The sequence below is a fragment of the Amblyraja radiata genome, chromosome 22 (genome assembly GCF_010909765.2).
Source record: "Amblyraja radiata isolate CabotCenter1 chromosome 22, sAmbRad1.1.pri, whole genome shotgun sequence".
Taxonomy (NCBI): domain Eukaryota; kingdom Metazoa; phylum Chordata; class Chondrichthyes; order Rajiformes; family Rajidae; genus Amblyraja; species Amblyraja radiata.
Window position 1 is genome coordinate 26,034,321 of NC_045977.1, and position 19,565 is coordinate 26,053,885.

The following is a 19,565-nucleotide window of genomic DNA, read 5'->3' on the forward strand; positions in this document are numbered from 1 at the left end:
GATAATTGCAAATTCCTTTAAATGGCTTTGATATTTATACTTTTTCCTATCAAGAAGCAACACTTTAATGGCCTGTATACTATTCACACCCTTGTTTTCCTTCCCATACTATTCATTATTTCCATCCATGGATGCATATGAAGCTATCTATGTATTTATGAACTGTTTTCACCAATTTGGAGTGGATGCATATTGCTGTCTAATATACTAAATATGTCTTCAAGGTTAAGCGATCATGACTGTCAAGTCCTTATCAGTGTAATTTACTTGGCTGCAGAACTGAAACATTTGTCATTGTTTGTCACAATGAGATTCCCCTGAAGGCACTTGCGTCTGGAGTTTATCTTGACAATAGTTGAAAGATGTGACAGCTTCCAGAGGAGATTCTTCTCAGTCACTTGATGAACAGTTCAGTGGTCAACATCTGGCAATTCAGACGATAAAATATGACCATCGGCTTTCAAGTTAGAAACTGGAGGCTCTCTGTGGTTTGGCATATTCTTGCATTTGTATTACTAATGTTGATACAGGTTTAGTATAATGCAGAATGTTAACAAAGTATTGACTGACTATTTATGTTTGTCCAAAGTCTGTATGTTAAACTTTCTGTGGGTTTATGAAATAGTATTTATTCTTATTTACAAATATTCAGAAGGTACAAGGTGCCTCTTCAGTGGTTACAACAGTGAAGCATGTTTTTATTTTAACTTTTAAATTTTAAACTTTACTTTGGAGACATAGCGCAGGAACGGGCCATTCGGCCCACTGAGTCTGCGCCGACCCGCGATCAACCTGTACATGAAGTGCTTTGAGAGGTTGGTTATGACGCATATCAACTCTTACCTCAACAAGAACCTCGACCCATTACAATTTGCCTACTGCCACAACAGGTCAACAGAGGATGCTATCTCATTGGATCTCCACTCTGCACTGGACCACTTGCACAATAAAATCACATATGTCAGGCTAGTTCAATGCCATCATCCCCAGCAAGCTGGTTACCAAGCTCAAGGAACTGGGTGTCTGTGCATCCCTCTGCAACTGGATCCTTGACTTCCTCATCAACAGACCACAGTCTGTTCGAAGTGGCAAAAACACTTATTCCTCAATAACCATCAGTATGGGAGCACCTCAAGGCTTTGTGCTCAGCCCCCTGCTCTACTCGCTCTATACTCAGGTCTGCGGGTTGGCGCAGACTCAGTGGGCTGAATGATGGGTCTTTTCCTAATCATTATGGAGGGCACTTATATTGGAGCCAAATATAAACTATATATATATATATATATATATATATATATATATATATATGTGTGTGTGTGTGTGTGTGTGTATATAGTTTTATATATTTATATATATATATCTATATATTAAAACTGTGTGTGTGTGTGTGTTTCTGTGTTTGTGGGTGCCAGATTTGGCCTTTGATATCTCGCTACGCCAAAACAACTGAAATTCTCCCAGATTTTTTCCATTTCGGTAGAGATTTCACTTTTACATTCTCAAATCCACTCCTCATTAAATTGTGTCGTGTTTATGTACACATTTTAATAAAATCCTTCCCCCCCCCCCAAAAGCTCTCACCCATAGAATGTTGGCGAACGTTCCATCGTGCGATGTCACAATGCCCAATGCTCACAGATGTCCAATCGGAATGGAATCATTTACATATGCCTTTGCTCCAGCCCCGCCCCCCCCCTGCCTGATGTCGCAGCACGTTGCATTGTGTGATGTCACAATACCATCCCTCACAGATGTCCAATCGGAATGGATCTCATTTACATATGCCTTTGCACCAGCCCCAGCCCCCCCCCCCCCCCCTCCAACGGGTCTACACTTGGTCTAGTATCATATGTGTGTGTGTGTGTATATATTATAGTGTTTACATTTGGCTCCAATATTAATTAACATTTGGGATGATGGCTACCAAAAGAAAACATTGGACAAGAAAACGTATGGACATGACTCCCAATTCTGCTTTGTTGCAGGCAGAAGATTGAAGAGTTGGAAGCTGAGAGAGGGCGGCTTGATGAAGCAAACAAGGTCTTGGAAATGAAACTGGATCGGTGCACCCTTCAGGTACAGGCATGTGCGGTCTTGGAGAGTGCACAATAATAACATATGCTTTAATTTACTTATTCCCGTAAAGACAGTGGAAGAAATCGGCAAGCATATGCCAGTAGAGTGGTTTTCTCCCTTGGGAGTAAAATTGTAGATTTATTCTGTGGGGGAGGTGGGATATAATTGCAGAACAGTCCGAAAAATGTAAAAATAAGTGAGTTGTGTTTTCCAAAATAGCACTGTTATGATTTGGGAAGGAACTGCTTGAAAAAGCGATGGACAGAAATTCAATACCTCCTTTGCAAAAGCAACTGGATACTTTCTTGAAGGACAATAAAAATCAGTGCCGTGAGTTTAGGGCAGGTATGGATACTCTAATTGGATAGCTCTTTCAAGGAACTGGCAAAAGAACAACAGGCTAACTGCTTACCTCTATTTTAGCTTTACTATGATTTTAAAATATTTCTTCTCTTTTATATGAAGGGACAAGTTTACTTTATTCCTATCATAGCTTAGTCCTACTTTGACTTCCAACTAATTGCAAATAGTTTTCTATTTATACTTGCAAGATCTGATTTTGAAGTGTTGCTTTATTTTAAAGTAAAAATAAACTGCAAATCAGTCATTTCATTTTTTTGGTCTGAGCCAGAATTTTACAATACCCTGCCAGACTAAAAGCATCTCTTGCAATTATTAATTTAGTTTATCACAGGAAGAGAGAGAAACAGCACAAGAAACAGATCAATCATATCATTAAATCTGATCTGACCATTAAACGCCCATTGACACTAATCCTAGTCTAATCCTATTTTATTCTCCCCTCAAAGTGACCATCAGATTCTGCAGTTCACTAGGACCTATTTACAGTGGCCAATTACCGTTACACATTTTTATTGTGGAAGTCGGAACACCTGGAGGAAACCCACATGGTCTCAACGAGAACATGCAAACACACACACAGAATGTGCACCAAAAACCAGATTGATCCCTGATTGTTGGAGCTGTCAGACAGCAGCTCTGTCCCGCACAATTTTGCCATTGCAGTTAAATCATGCTGTTAAAAAAGATGGGTTCGTTAAAAGTACTTTGCACAGCAGAATGCTTGTTTGGTTTTGCATGCTTAAGCTCCTTCTGCTAATCAGGTATAGTGCACCAGAGACATGCTTGAATTTTTTTTTACGATGTTTTAACTTATTATTTTGGCTTGTCTTGTTAGCACACTAAATAAAAAGCTCCAGGACCTGACCTCGTATTGTAGGCCAGTAATTCAGCCAGGTTGAAGAATTACTATATTATTGGGCATTCATCTTTCAGACTAATCTCTATAATATCCTATGTGGCTCCTTTGATTGATATTTAAAACAAAATCACAATATTATTTTGAAGATGGATCGGGAATACATTCATTTCTCCAAGCAAGATTTATCCCATAATCAGTGCTGAAGGAAACAGATTAACTGGTCTGTCATCTTATTTGCTGTGCACATATTACCTGTCTCATTTGCTTTCCAGTACAGGTGACCACATATCAAAGTTTTCATTGACCATGAAGCACCTTGGGATGTGAGATTTGTACTTAGTAGAATACTTATACAGTGTAGAATTTTTGCACATACTGTACACGAACATTTAAGTAATATTGTTTTCTTGTTTCATATTGTTATATTTCCCACTTGGAAAAAGGTTTTGAAGTATTTGCTGGATGCAAAATCTTTTTATGGCTGTTTGGAATTCAGCATTATTGCTCATATTGCACCAGGCTGATACTGTCAATGGAATTGATAGTTGAAGAGTAGTGTATATAGTTGCAATCTATAACTTTCCAAGTACAGACATTCTTTTAACAAAGTGCAAAATGTTATTTTTTGTGACATTGCTGTCTTCAAAGGTAAATGTTCACACTTGTAACCTTTTAGAAAATGTTCAATTTGAGCTTTTGACAGAAAAGCCATAGATTTGCTCTGGCTTGCGACTCAAGAGGCCTATTGATTTTATTTCAGCATCTATTAGGGTTGTGTCCAATCTTCTTTTATTACCAAATCTCAGGGAAGAATGTGCTGGCAGTTCACATAAAGGGAAGAAAGACAGCACTTAGCTTCTTACGATTGAGTGTTTGCACACAGACCTGTCGCCGACTGGTTACTTAATTGGTGATTTGGTGCCAAATGATGAAAGTGAAAAATGTTGTTCAGTTGGACTTTAATGACTTTTGTAGTATGCAGCCAATCATTCTAAATTAAGAGATTGATTTATATTCAACATTGTGCCGATGTGGCAGCAGAAGGACCATTTTTGATGTTGGTAAGTTTACCAACTTAGTGAGGTAGAGATAAATATTTTTTCTTAGTTCAAACCAATGATGTATTTGTGCAGAAATATTCTAATACCACTGTGCAGCTAAAGGTGTCTCTTAATTATTTTATATAACCTTCTCTTGTAACAGCAGTTCTTATAAATTGAGTTTATGCTTTTTGGTCCCAAAAGTGCCACTTCTAGATTCCATTCATGTGAGTGATCAAGAAAGTAATTGGGCAGGGACATATATTTGTTATTCATTTCTCTTCAGAATCATGTTGTTATATTTAGTTTGCCATTTTATTAATTTCTTCTGATGTGTGAGACGGAGTAGCTTTCTAGCCCATTACAGAGCGGTTAAGAGTCAGCCACATTGCTGCAAGTGTGGTGTTGCATATAAAACAATTTAGATAAAGTTGGCAGATTTTCTTCCCAAAGGGTCATTAATTAACCAAATTGTGTTTAACAGGTACCGTTTATTTTCATGGGCATCATTTCTGATACTAACTCCACATTCCAAAGTTATTTGATTAATGGAATGGAATTTAAGATCCTGACCTGCTTTGTTGGAATTCAAATTCATGTTCTTGTATCATTAGTCCAAGTTCTTGATTGTTAGTCCAGTGAAATGTTCCTATTATGGTCATTGTTCCTTTATCCATGTTTATGACAGAGAATATCTGAATATTATTTTAAATCACACTGAAATAACCATCTCTTATCAATTGAAAGGATGAGCATAACTGCACAATATTTCAATTAGTGGTCAAGCAGAATGGTCGTAAAGATACGTAATCCCCATTTCTTTCCCAATGAGTCAGGAATCTCAAAAGAATAGAAGTGTTAGTCAAATAAACCATTTGTTTAGGTTATTCCATTTGCACATCATTGAAAATATAAATAAACCACGAATTCTCAAGTTGCTAAATCTGAATTAGTGTACATAACTTAATATGATGCTCAAGACGTTGTTAACAATCATGGAATATTGACGAGTTGAGAAGTATTGGGACTCTTCTCTTGTTTCCTCAAAAATGTAACACTGGTTGCTGTTTATCAAATGATAGCTTTCTGGGTATGGCCAGATGCTAGAATTAAAGTCTTTTTTTTTAACCGTATCAAGGCTTTTTATCTTGAACTAATTACATCCAGGAGAAAGCAAGCATCAAATATATTTGCATAACAATTATGACCAGATTCTTCAATATGAAAGGTGCTAGATTTTGTTCATGAAAACATGCATATTCAACTCAAATCTTCAATTCAGGGAAGACAATGTAAAATGACCACATACATCGGTTGTTAGAAATATTACAGTTAAACATAAGTCTTTCCATCTGTTTCAGTGTCAATGCTTTGCATGCCTGTGCTAAATATAAAATCTTTACAAAGGAATGAACTAGTTGTTTGCAATCAAACAAAACACTACTAATTGTCTCAGGGAAACAAATCCCTGAAATGTAAAAACTACCAGCTGAGACCTTAATCTGTAGATTTGCCTTGCTGTCTGCAAACAATGTATTCCTAGCTTTGTCATAGGAGGTGGACAGACTCCTTGAAAAAGTGTAATAATGTGAGAATTCCTGGTCCACAACTATTCAACCATTTGGGATATTGATGGGAGCATACAGAAACCTGCATAAAGAGTGGAAGGAAGCCACCCAGCTGCCTATCCTGCCACATACTCCTCCCTAATAGCGGCAGCATCCCACATTGATATTATTGCATAGCCCACCTTGGAAATGGGATGGAGGCAGCACCCTCAATGGTATGGGACTGTTGAAGAAGAATAAATGGTTTCACTGAAATCTTGCAGGTTACATTTGTCAGGGAATATATGTGCTGGCTAACAACCCCCCCCACCCCCCACCCCTACATCAGGCTGGGGAGGAGGTTGCATACCTACAGCATGATCATCTCTGTGTGCGTCAAGAAATGCAAGTTGAACCAAATTTTCTGTTTGTTGTTCAGTTGTGATCTGACATCAAAAGGGTTAGGCCTGTAATGACTATCTGTATGTTTGCATGTATATTTCTTCAATCCCTAGAAAGGTGAATGATGTAAGCACTGGGTAGGGTGAAACTTGCTTACAATTGTTGATCTGTTTGATTCCTCAGCTGAACATCAGACAGAAAGATTTAGTGAGGTCAATTTTTGCTTTTTATATTATAACACTAAAAATGAATATGCATCAATCAACTTTATTTGATTGATCAAACCCATCTGCATTTTGATCTATTGATTTTTTTTCATCAATTTCTCTATTGCAAAAACTAGGCAAGTTTAAAGAAGCCTTTTTCTCCTATTATTGTTTTATAAGCAGGGAAAAAATGGTGAAGCCTGATATTTTCTTTACCCCGCACGTTAAAACCCATGTGTGTTTAGAATTTGAGTGAAACAACTTAGTTGAGTTTAGTTTATTGTCACCATTTGATGCCACTTGACTGGGATTATTGTTGCCAGGATATCATAGTGGCACTGCAGTGTCTGTTTAACAATCTACATAAAATGCAGTAGACATCAAAATATACTTGCCTATCCATAGTATACAACAATCCCCATCCATAGTATACTTCAATCCCCAGCTGCAGACTTCTGCTTTCTGCAGCCACACGTTACATTTTGACAAGGTTGTGTTTATGGCATTACTTTCTCACCTTGATAACTCTCCTAGACAGATGTGTACTGTATTGGTGCAAGACATTCCTCAGTGGAATGAAGGGAACAGGCTTTGCTGCGAGTCTCACCATATAAAAGAATGTACAAAAGCATTTGTAGGTACATTTACATTAATATTCTTGCCTATCTGAGTGTTGTTCACAACAGGATGAAGTTTGTACAGTGTAGCAATGTTACAAAATTTTGAGATTTAAAAAATCAAGTCTGTAATTTATCCCATCAGATAAAGCATAAAAACAAGTTTAATTTGACACCTAATTCACTTTCATATCTCAAGTATTTAAAAAGTTATGGCCATTTTCATACTCGGAAATGAGCATCTTGTTCCCTATTGATTTTCTATGGACATAACAAAAAAGCTGTGATCGTGAACAGTCAAAAGCCCATAACTTTCTTAAAAATTAAGAGAACTGAATGAAATTTTCAGTTATCATAGAGTGAAGCATTCTGAAACAAATATAAAATAATCTTACTTGGATGACTTGAAATTAAAGCATATAATTAGTTAACCTAATTGTAGCTAATTTCAGACTTCAATTACTAGATCTAAACATCTATCCATTTCTTAATAAATGATTAACATTTTTAAATAGCCTAAATGTCCAAATAATATTCACAAATAATTCACAATAAAACATGATTTTTAAATCTCATTTACATTAATTTATAGACCAAATGGAAGGAATTCAGTGTTCAATTGCTGTAAATAAATGCCCATTTAAATCAGCTTTCCAGTGGGTCTCTGTGGAACGCGCTGGTTTAGAACGTTCACATTGCGGTAGATTTGTGCCCCAAATGCCGAGAAAAATACTGCGGGATATAATGGGCCCAAAATGAGCTACTCGCAATATTAAACTTTGTATAAAGGGATCTTTAGAAGCCCTTTTTAATGTAAAAATAAGCTACATACCTTCTGTGGTTTGCTCTATGGGACCCTGCGGTTGCTGGCGGTCGCGGGTTTAGAGATTGATTTTTAAACTACTATAACTATTATACGAGGCCTTTAAAACTAATAATAGCTTTTGCGACGGGGTCTTCCAGCGATTTTTCGTTAATAATTAACTAGGCTGAACATCTTCGATTTGAACAGCCTAGAGAAAATCGCGTTTAAAACCCGCCCCCTCTAAACGGCGCCAAAATCGCGCACACCCGCAGCGACAGATTTTCAACGACGCTTCAGGTAGGCTTTGCAACATACCTATACAGTGTAGTTGAAGTTGGATGTGTCAAGCCCAGTAGTTTTTACAGTCAATCCATTACATCATGTGTGCAGCGAATGCCCTGGCCCCTCTAGTTTAGTTTAATGATACAGTCAATGCTGACCATCATCTGTTTACAATTTAGTTTATTGTCACATGTACAGTGAAAAGCTGTTAATGATGTTTCTATGTTATTCCACCTTTGCACCCATGCTCTACACATTAAGGATGAATGAACCAGGGAGCTGCAGGGGGAGTGGTCTCAACGGAAAATGGAAATGGGTGGGGATGGAAAGATATGACTGATGGTGGGATCATGTTGAAAGTGGCAGGAATGTTGTGTTGAATGTGGAAGCTAGTGGAGTGAAAGGCAAGGACCAGGGACCTCTATCCTAGACCTGTCTGAAGAGATGGGGTGTTAGACCAGAACTACAGATCTGCAACAGCAGGGGGGAACCATGTTTACTTAAGAAAGAGGACAACCCAGTTGTCCTAGAGTGGAAGTATCCGCAGGAAGAGTTGAGCCTTTGCACTGGGGCAGTAAACAGTCGACGGAGAGGTGACTGTTTTCCAGGTCGTCTCCCTCGCGGCCTAACAGCATGGATTGGAGCGGCCTTTCCCGGAGTCGGGCCCAGAGCTTCAGCAGCAGGCGCAGCATGGACTTTTTCCATCGCAGAGTGGGGCAAACCCATGCTGGGGGTCGCCAGAGAGGAGTGCTCCGATCGCTGGCCTGGTGACTTTGGCATCATGAGGCTGTGATCTGGTATCCCTTGCTGAGGATCGCCGGAGAAGAGCTCCGTCTGCCAGCCTGCGGACTATAACACCCTGAAGCCACGGTCTCCGGTAGGAAAGTGCCGGTTCGGGCACTCCAAGCCCGACATCGGAGTTTCGATTATCCCGACAAGAGGGCCTGTACATCTGGCCATCTGTAGCGGCGACTACGGAGGGTTCATGGCCCCGACCACGGATGAACAAAGGAGGACTGACTGAACTTTATTGCCTTCCACCACAGTGAAGAATGCTGTGGTGGATGTTTGTGTTAAATTCTATTGTGTATTGTGTGTTCTTTTTTTAAGTGTATCGCTGCTGGCAAATTCATTTCACTGCACCTTCGGGTGCATGTGACAAATAAATTTGACTTTGGCTTTGACTTGACTTTGAGATAGCAGTGAAAGGTGCTTGTGCACAGCTCTGTATCTATATTGAAAAGCTGGCAACAACATTGTCTCAACATGCGTATGTAATTAAATCAGGACATGTCCTGACAAATATTTTCTTAACACAATCAAAAATCATATTTACAGTATATTTATCTAATTTTCCTATAATAGTAATGGCCTGTACAAAATTAGTTACCAGATCTGATCACATGGTTCAAATGTACCACTGTTATGAGCTGCCCAAGTTTGCTAGTTTTCTAACCTCACCTGGACTGGACCTTTCTTTGTCCACTTGGAAACTGCCTCCCTGTTGATCAGTGTGGCCCTACTCCCTTGAGAAGCCTTTTAAGGAAGTTCAATTTTACCTGCAAGCTGTCAGGGATTAAACATTTGAAGTCCAGTATTTCAGCTTTAGTTCATTATCTAAATATATGCATACTGAGTGGAATTTCAGAGTTTTATCCAAAAAGTCCAGGCCAATAAATTTGACCACCTGTAGAAAAGGCAATTTGGAATATGCAATAAAATTCCTGTTATCTGCAATCCTTGGAAATGTCACACTTCATGGTTGGGTCTACAGCCTGAAACTCACTACCTCATAGCATATGGGGGTACTTTTTCCTAAACTAATGCAGAAGTTCATGAAAGTGACTCATCATTAAATCCAGGATGTTTAGGGACTAAAAAAACTCCGAAAGGCAGGCAAAAAGGCAAAATAAAATGACAAAAAAGGCACAAAAAAGGCACGAAATGACATAAAAATGCATGTATTTCCATCACCAAAATATGGTTAAAAATTATAATATAAAGGTCTACTCGCGGTCCCTCAGATCCACATCAGCCGGTCTCCTCTCCATCCACAAGTCCAACCTCCGCAGTTTTGGGGACAGAGCCTTCTCCAGGGCAGCTCCCAGGCTCTGGAACTCCCTCCCCCAACTGATCCGCAATTCCGTGTCCCTCACCATCTTCCAGTCCCGCCTCAAGACCCATCTCTTCACCTCTGCCTATCCTTAGCCCCACGCCCCCCTCCCTTTTCATCTGTGCATTAATTGCCTCATATTGTGTTTTGAATTGAATTATGTCTTTACTTTGTGTACTAGTCATGTCTCTACTATTTATTTCATTCCCCTTGCATGTTTTTCCTCTACCTGCTAAATTTTTGTAAGGTGTCCTTGAGACTCTTGAAAGGCGCCCATAAATAAAATGTATTATTATTATTATTATTACTACATTAAATGACCAAAGTTGCCTGGTTGCACATAATTACTAGCATATTTTTCAAATTATCTGGTGTTAAACGATGCCGTCTGATAGACAGTTGTGAAATACTTCTTTCTACCTCAGCTGAGGTCACTGGTGCTTACCCGAAACAAGCCACAGAGTCTATATTCATGTTGATATCTTGTGCGTTACAACTACCTTTAAGAACTTTAGCTATGTTTTGTATTTGTATTTCTTCATGATCTTTATTAGCTAAAATCACTCTCTCACATTTTCCTTGTATGTCTTTACCTACATCGCCAGGAATTTTATGGATATCGTCAGTTACTTTGTTGAAAACCTGCAAGTTATTCACTAATGTTTTGCCACATTTCTCAAGGGAAATGATAGCTTGTGGGAAGTTTGCAAAATTGGAAGCAGTAAACTACAAGATCGCGGTGGAGGGCCTTTTTCTGCATGATGTCACTGACGATCCTGACTGCAGCAGATTCTTCTTCTTCAAAACAGTTGATGATTTATTTTATCGTTTCAAAATTTGCAGCAAAGTAGAGTACTGCAGAGAGCCATGTATCCCACCTAGTCAAAACGGGCTGAGGAGGTAGCGGAATCTCAGGTGCCATTTCCTTGAACAACTGCACATGTGATGGTGCTTTGAGGAAGATCTTCTTGACATTGGAAACTAGTTGATATACATTTGGAAACAAGCTACTTATGTGCTTGGCAATTCTATGAAGTCCTTGAGCTAAGCATGTCAAATGCAACATTTTGGGGAATAAAACTTTAAAAGCATGAGCAGCTTTATTCATGTACGGAGCTCACAAATAGAAGAACATTCTCGTGTTTTATACCTTCTGGGCAAAGTACAGCAAGTGAAGATGTAAACAACTGAGCAATAGTTGAGCTGTTTGACTTCTCCAATACCTCCAATGTCAACAAATACTCCTTTGATGGTTGACCTGCCTCCAGTGTAACAATGACCACATTGGCAACATATCTCCCCACAGCATCGGTTGTCTCGACTGTTGAGATCCATATTTTGTTGCATGGAACTTCATCTCTAATTTTCTGCACAACAATGTTGAAGTTGCTGCCAACACAAGTTTTCCTTAATGATGACTCGCTTGGTATATGTTCCTCTGTGTATTTCTCTAAAAAACCTTAGAGATTTGTTTTCCAATTTCCACAGTGGAATTCCAGCATCAATGAATGCCTTGCACAGATCAGTCAAACTCAGATTTGCGACTGGAGCCAGCAGTAAATGTAGTGAGGAGACAAGCCTGGGTATTTTGCTTGGGTAGTCTATACCCCAGCGGTATCAACACTGACTTCCCTAATATTAGATAGCCCTTGTCTTCTCCCTCCTTCCCCTCCCCCTTCCCAGCTCTCCTTCTAGTCCTACTGTCTCTGACTCTTCCTTTCTTTTTCCTGCCCCAACCCCCCCCCACATCAGTCGCCTATTCATTCTCTCCATAGGCACTGCTTCACCCGCTGAGTTTCTCCAGCATTGTTTGTCTACTTTTGATTTTTCCAGCATCTGCAGTTCTTTCTTTAATAGATCTTGGAGAAGACTGGGGCAGTGGCAGGAACGAATGAACGATGGTAGCGCCCCCGGTTTCACCCCGGTGGTGGAAATTTTCTTGTAAGTTGTACTATGTTAACACGTTAATAGTAACTTATTAATATTAACGTATTAACATGAAAACGTCATTGTAATCACGGTACAACTAGAGAAAATAGCACAACCTTTTAGCAAAATGGCAAAAAAAAAGGCTGGTTTAGGCACTCGATCGTGAAAAAGGCATTATCTTAGTGAAATCATCAAAAAAGGCACATGGCATTTATCATCACCTTGCTGCCACATCCCAAGAATGAATAAAAACGAATTATCTCCAACAAGCTTACAACATTGTTTTATTTTTTCCTTTATCTTTTCTGGCTACCGCTCAGTTTCTCACATAATTTCTAGATGTTTTGCCTTTGCCTTTTAGTAACAGTGAAAAACTGGCATGTGAAAAATGAGAGGCCTGTCTTTAAAGTGAATTCATTTCCCCAGATGATCAGTTTTTCTCTGTAAAGCCTGATTTACGTTCCTGTGTTGGTTGCTTCAGAGTTTATATATCTATTTCCAGTAATTTCATCTGATATTCCAGCTGTCTAAACTTTTCAAGATCCATGTTAGGCCAGACGTTTGTGGAGACACAATTTCAGTGCTGATGTTGGTGTATGCAACATTTGATCTGCCACCAGCGCCCATCATCCCACATGAGACAATTTTGATAAAGTTAAAAATCTTGGGAATGCAGAATAATGTAAGAATGGATAAAAACCTGGATCAAAAAATATGATATTGAGTACCTGTGAAGTATGTTAGTTGAAATAAGTGAGCTTTGGGATATGTGTATACAGGGGGTGTGTGGGGGAGAGGGGGATGTGTGTGGGGAATGGGGGATGTGTGGGGGAGGGGGGTGTAGGGGAGGGGGGGCGTGGGAGGGGGGGGGGGGTGTATGGACTTACCGGTTCCCGGCCCCGGCTTCGACCGCACTCACCGGCTCCAGGACCCAGCTCCGGACTCACTCAGCGGCTCCCGTCCCGCCTGACGCGTTCACAGCCCCCACCCACGAACACAGCCAGCCCGCGGAACACAGCCCACACTCCGCTCCTTCAGCTTTATTCTCAGCGCCGGTGATTAACAGCGGGTGACGGAAGGGGTGTCGCCGTCCCAGCAAATAACAGCAATAAGATAACAATAACGATCGGAACAAAACTTGGTGCGCTTGGAGCAGAGGAGAACGGTCAGTAAGTTGGCGAAAAAATCCTAGCAATATAGGGTACCATTTTTGCGCAAATTTAAAAACGACGCGAACCGGATGAGGACAAGATGAGAGTTTTAGTAATAGCATAGATAGATAGATATAGATAGATAGATAGATATAGATAGACAGATAGATAGATAGAAGTTATACAATTTATCACATATGTAAATGTATCAAAGTGTAAATACACAATTTAACTGCACAGCCATCTTTCCTCACTAAGTCCTTTCTGAAAGTTTTTGAAAACATTTAATGCAGGAATCGAAAATTTCATAAGATAATTTTGTTCAAAATTTAAGCATGGGTTCTTAACTAATTATCAAATTTTGAATCCTTATTTCTAGCTGGTAGTAATTTTACTCACAACGAGTAGCACAAGGAAAACAAGTTCAGAAATGTACTTTGAGTAAGATGACTCGGTGGAGCAATACAATACAATACAATACAATACGGTTTATTTGTCACAATACGGTTTATTTGGATATGTCAGCAGCGATACAATGATAAAGAGCACACACAAAAACACAATAAAAATTTAACATAAACATCCACCACAGCATTCATCACTGGTGGAAGGCACACAATTTGGCCAGTCCTCCTCCATTTTCCCCCGTGGTCGGGACCTCAACCCTCCGCAGCCGCCGCTGCGGGCGTCCAGATGGTAAGGACAAGGTACGAGTCCAGGTAAGTCCAGAGTCAGCTCTTCCCCACCGGAGACCGCGGCTTTATGTTGGTGTAGGCCACAGGCCGGCGGCCGAAGATTTAAAGTTCCCTCCACGTCGCAGCCAGAAGCACCGCAGACTGCAGGGCCGGCGGTCGAAGCTCCCCTCCAGGGGTGATGTTAAGTCCATACCGCGCACGCGGTAGAAGACGGCCGCGGGCCGGCGGTGGAAGCTTCTTCTTACCCCGGGTCCCCCACGAGGGATCCCGGGCTGTAGACGCCGCGCCAGCTGGAGCTGTGCAGACCGTGGCTTCAGGCTGCCGGCTGCTGCGGGCCAACAAAACAATAAGAGTGACATGAGCGAAAGTTATTAAATATAGAGGAACGAATCAACAGAGATGAAAAAGGTTGATAAGATACCAACAGAAAGCAAAGTTAGGCAGTCAGGAAATGTTTATAGATTTGGGATTTACAATCACGAACTGTAGAATGTGTTTAACCTAAAAGATTTTGAGGAATTCAATTGAACCAACTGGTAAAGAGACTCCCACAGGCATTACAGTGAAAGATAGACACAAAAAGCTGGATTAACTCAACGGGACAGGCAGCATCTTCGGAGAGAAGGAATGGTGACGTTTCAGTGAAAGAGGGAGAGGGAGGGAGTAGAGATTGAGGGATGGGGGGGCGGCATCACAGGGTAGGGTTGATTCCCAAACGCAATACTTCACCACTCACCCATTGGTCCCAATATTCACCACTCCCTAGAGAGGGAAGAGGGGCAGAGAGGAAGGGCCCTCCTCTCCCCCTTCTCCCTCTCCTCCTCCTCCCCCCCTCTCCTACCCCCCCCTTCTCCTCCCCCCCTTCTTCTCCCCCTCTTCTCCTCCCCCCTCCCTCTCCACTGCCTCTCCCCCCTTCCCTCTCTCCCCCCCCCCCTCTCTCTCTCTCTCTTTCTCTGCCCCAGAGAGGGGTAGAGATGGAGGGGGAGGGGGTAGAGGCAGCACCTACCCAGGAAACACGAGCCGAGGTGCGAGCGTACTTCGTTTACAGCGGCTGGGCTGTGGGCGGGGCTAGGCGTGCGCTGCGGACGGCCGGGTGAGTGCTAGGCGGGAGGCGACAAAATGACTGTTGGGGGGGGGGGGGGTTAACGTAACTCGTCAGCTGTTTTAATCCAGAGCCCGGGGGGGAAGGGCGGCTGGAAGGGCTCCTATGAGCAAGAGCAGTTCAGCAGATGATGGCAGAGTTAATCTTGATCATCTGATAAGTGAATAAACAACAGAACTTTAATGTGAAATAAAAACAGAAAATGCTGGAATCACTCAGTAGGTCAAACACAGTGTGTGGAAAGGTAAACAAACTTAATGATGTTTTCAAATCCTTCATCAAATATATGATTTGAAATCATAATTCTATTTTCTTTCCATTAATGTAATCTAACCTGCTGAGAGTTTCCAGCATTTTTTGTATTTATTTGTAACAACTGCAATTTTTCTAATTTTCAGAAACTTGGATATATATTAGATATGAAGCAAATGCTTTTAATATATGGTCTATTATGGAACTTCCATTTGCTATTGGGTGGCCTTTTTCAGTAACTCTAGTTGCATTTATATTACCCAGAACACAGGTCTTCGTTTGTGGTAAAGAGCTACCAATTTAATGATTAGTCTTTAAACAGAAAACTTCTGTAAGTATATATTTATGATATGAGCAGACACAAATATTACAAAGCATAGGTGTATGTTTGTTTTGTCAATGAAACAAATCTTTCTTTTGGTCAGTAAGCTATCATTGTCAACTTATTGGCCTTGATTTCAGTTCTGGATAAAAATAACTCTGATGTACTCTTCTGTTGTAATGGACAGGTGTTGGGAAGGCAGGAGATGATTGAGCAGTATGGCTTTCAGCACTTTCAATGAATAAATAATCAGAGGTAGAATGGAAGAGCACAATGAGATATGGCACAGGGCAATGTCACCAGGACAGAGCTTTCAAGCTTCACTTCTGTTCCTTTTGATGGCTCTTTTCAAGACTTTTTGCTCATAGTAGGAACATGCGGTAGCACTGATGAGGTCTCTTGTACTTCAAAATGATTCTGCACAGTCTTGATTTATAATTTTGTGTGCCAGTCATAGAGAAATAATGAAAGCAGCCACTCATTCCTAGCAACAGATTACTGGGCTTCAGACTGAAACATTGTAAGTTCAAATTCAACAATCCCATCCTAATTTAATCCATCTCCCTTGTTCAGATGTCTCTTTTTCTTTTTCCTTTATTTCCATGTGGCTCATAACGAAACCAGAGTGAGGAAGTGGAATCATTTGTCTCATGCAAGGGAATATTGACACTCTGAATGCACCTTACAGTTATGCCTTCCACTTTGATTTGTCACGATTGTCAGGAGTCATTGTCCTTTACTTGCACTGAAAGATGAGGCAAATCCTATTGGTCAGTATCAAATGATCCAAACCAATTTAAGGCAGCAATTAATCAGTTCCACTGTAAACTCTGGCCGCAGAATCCTGATGCCATCTTAACAACCAAAAGGTAGCATTGATGAAATGTAACTCATGGATAGGGAATTAAAGTGTGAAGCCAAGGGTACCATGCTCTGTGTCACATCTGATAATCAAAACAAATCCAACCATTCTAAATTCTGAATTGGTGGTGTGAGAGTTGCTGTATTTATACTGATGCAACTTTTACATTCCATACTTTTGTTAGCATTCCTTTTGTTGAAAGATTCAAGCAGCTCCCCTGGGTCATTTTCATGGCTCTTAAAGTTAATTTCTTGAATCTTACTCAGCAGATATGACATTGGAGCACAAGTAGGCCACACAACCCCTTGAACCTATTCCACCATTCATTGGGATGTTGACATATCTAATCACTTGAATTACATATTTCTAATCAGCAACTTTCCTCTCACAAATAGAAAAAACCATTCCCAGTATTCCCAATTTCCAGAGAGGAAATTTATTTTACCACAGTATTCCAGACACAACAACATTTTCAGCATTCTCTGCCCCGTCTCATATTGTCCTATAATGTAGTGTTGAGAACTATATGTAGTACAGAAGCTTTGGACTAATTAGTGGTGTGTGCATTTCTAGCATCACCTCCCAGCTCATCAATTATATGCCTAGACAAATAGAAGAACACATCCCGTATGCCTTTTCAATCAACTTATTGTCCTGTCCTGTCACCATTACGAATCGGTGATTGTACTCGAAGGTCCAATTGGGCTCCATGTCACTCAATATCCTCTGTTTATTATATTGCCTTGTTGCATTCTCTAACACATCTCCAAACTAAATTGCACATTCAACTTTTTATTCCAACTAAAAGGAACAAGTTGTATAGTTTAAGGCTCACTGTCTTCCACAGTTCGGTATTATCTCCAAACATTTTATCATGCTTTCAATATGCATGGAGATCATTAGATTTGAATATTGGGATATACAACAGAAAGCATGGAATCAAATACTTGCAGCCAGGTAAAATGCCTATCAGCCATTCCATTCCATTTAATTTTCCTTCTCTCTCTTGCCCATTTTGGATCTAATTTACCATTTTATCTTGGGATTCTAAATGGTGCTACTTTTTTATCAAACAGCTTCCTAAAATCCATTAGAAATACAGGTGCACAACCTTTTATCCGAAATTCCGGAAACCAAAAAGCTCCGAAAACCGGACATTTTTCCCAGGATGTCGTCTGCACACCAAAGCTCGCGTTTGGCGCCAAACTTGAACCGAAACGACCCACGGTCAACCCAGGTCTGTACTACTGTAGCGGCTGCCTCCTCCCCGGAGACCGGGGAGACACTTAAACATCTGTAAATCATTGCTTAAATGTTAGTCAGTTAGTTTGGAGGGCTTTTATGTGAAGGGGGGGGGGGGGGGTGAAGGGGGAAACTTTAATTCTTAGTCCCCTACCTAGTCGGAGAGGCGGGGAGCGGGCAATGCCTTACCGGGTCACCGGCAGCGGGCCACGCTGGATTTGGAGCGCCGCGCAGTCAGGGGTAGAGTTGCCGGGGTCGGAACTCCAACCGGCGCCGCCCGCGGCCGGACGCCCGCAGCCCCAGCTCCGCGATGTTGGGAGTCGGCGGCCACAGCGCTCCGGAGCTTACTGCACGGCGACCTGGTAAGGCATTGTCCGCTCCCCGCCTCTCCGACCAGGTAGGGGGCTAAGAATTAAAGTTTCCCCCTTCATCCCCCCCACCACATAAAATCCCTCCAAACTAACTGACTAACATTTAAGCAATGATTTACAATGATTCCCCGGTCTCCGGGGAGGAGGCAGCCGCTCCAGACTTTCCAAGCCGCCCGCACTACCTACCTAATCTACGCTAAAAATCTTCCATTCCGAAATCCGAAAAATTCCGAAATCAGTGAAGTGTCTGGTCCCAAGGCTTTCGGATAAAAGGTTGTGCACCTGTACTGTTCTCACTGATCTCCCCGCTATCTCCTGAAAAATAAAATTGGTTAGGCACAACCTTTCCATTCTGACTGTACCTGATGAATCTGTGGTTTTCTGAGGGAAGGTTTATACTATTACCGAACATTGATTCCAGTAATTTGTCCATGACTGGTTATACAAACTATTTTGTAATTACTTTTCCCATCCTTTATTAAAAATATCATCGACCATACAATTTTGTATCACTGCTCTTGCATCTTTTAACAGTCTGAAATAAATGTTATTTGCGGTGTGTGCTTCAGCTACTTTCAAAGATATCAACTCCTTAATACTACTTATTTGACTATACTTATCCCATCCAATGTTTCACGTATCCTCCTTTGACCCAACATCGGTGAAGGAAAGGAGATGTATAAAAATTCCTCGTATGTTGCAAAACATACTTGGCAAATAAAGTACTATTCTGATTCTATTCTGATTCTGATATATATTAGAAGGTAGACGGAAATGCTGTAGAAACTAGCGGGTGAGGCAGCATCTATGGAGCGAAGGTATAGCTGACGTTTCAATAGACAATGGGTGCAGGAGTAGGCCATTCGGCCCTTGGAGCCAGCACCGCCATTCAATGTGATCATGGCTGATCAACCCCAATCAATACCCTGTTCCTGCCTTCTCCCCATATTCCCTGACTCCGCTATCTTTCAGAGCCCTATCTAGCTCTCTCTTGAAAGTATCCAGAGAACCGGCCTTCACTGCCCTCTGAGGCAGAAAATTCCACACTCACAACTCTCTGTGAGAAAAAGTGTTTCCTTGTCTCCATTCTAAATGGCTTACCCCTTATTCTTAAACTGTGGTCCCTGGTTCTGGACTCCCCCAACATCGGGAACATATTTCCTTCCTCTAGAGTGTCCAAACCCTTAATAATTTTATGTTTCAATAAGATCCCAATAAGTTTTGGGTCAAGACCCTTCTTCAGACTGATGTGGGGGTAGGGGGGGAGGAAAAAGAAAGGAAGTGGCGGAGACAGGCTGTGGGAGAGCTGGGAAGGGGAGGGGAAGGAGG

The 19,565-nt window shown here is 41.1% G+C and overlaps 1 protein-coding gene across 2 annotated transcripts in view; it reads left to right on the plus strand.

Annotated features, from left to right (window-relative positions):
- mad1l1 (mitotic arrest deficient 1 like 1) overlaps positions 1 to 19,565 on the plus strand; it is a 649,913-nt gene that overhangs the window by 240,379 nt on the left and 389,969 nt on the right. For both annotated transcript variants that reach the window (XM_033040804.1, XM_033040805.1), the window contains exon 15: positions 1,986 to 2,076. In XM_033040804.1, the coding sequence (XP_032896695.1) occupies positions 1,986 to 2,076 (91 nt within the window). The remainder of the gene's footprint in view (positions 1 to 1,985; positions 2,077 to 19,565) is intronic.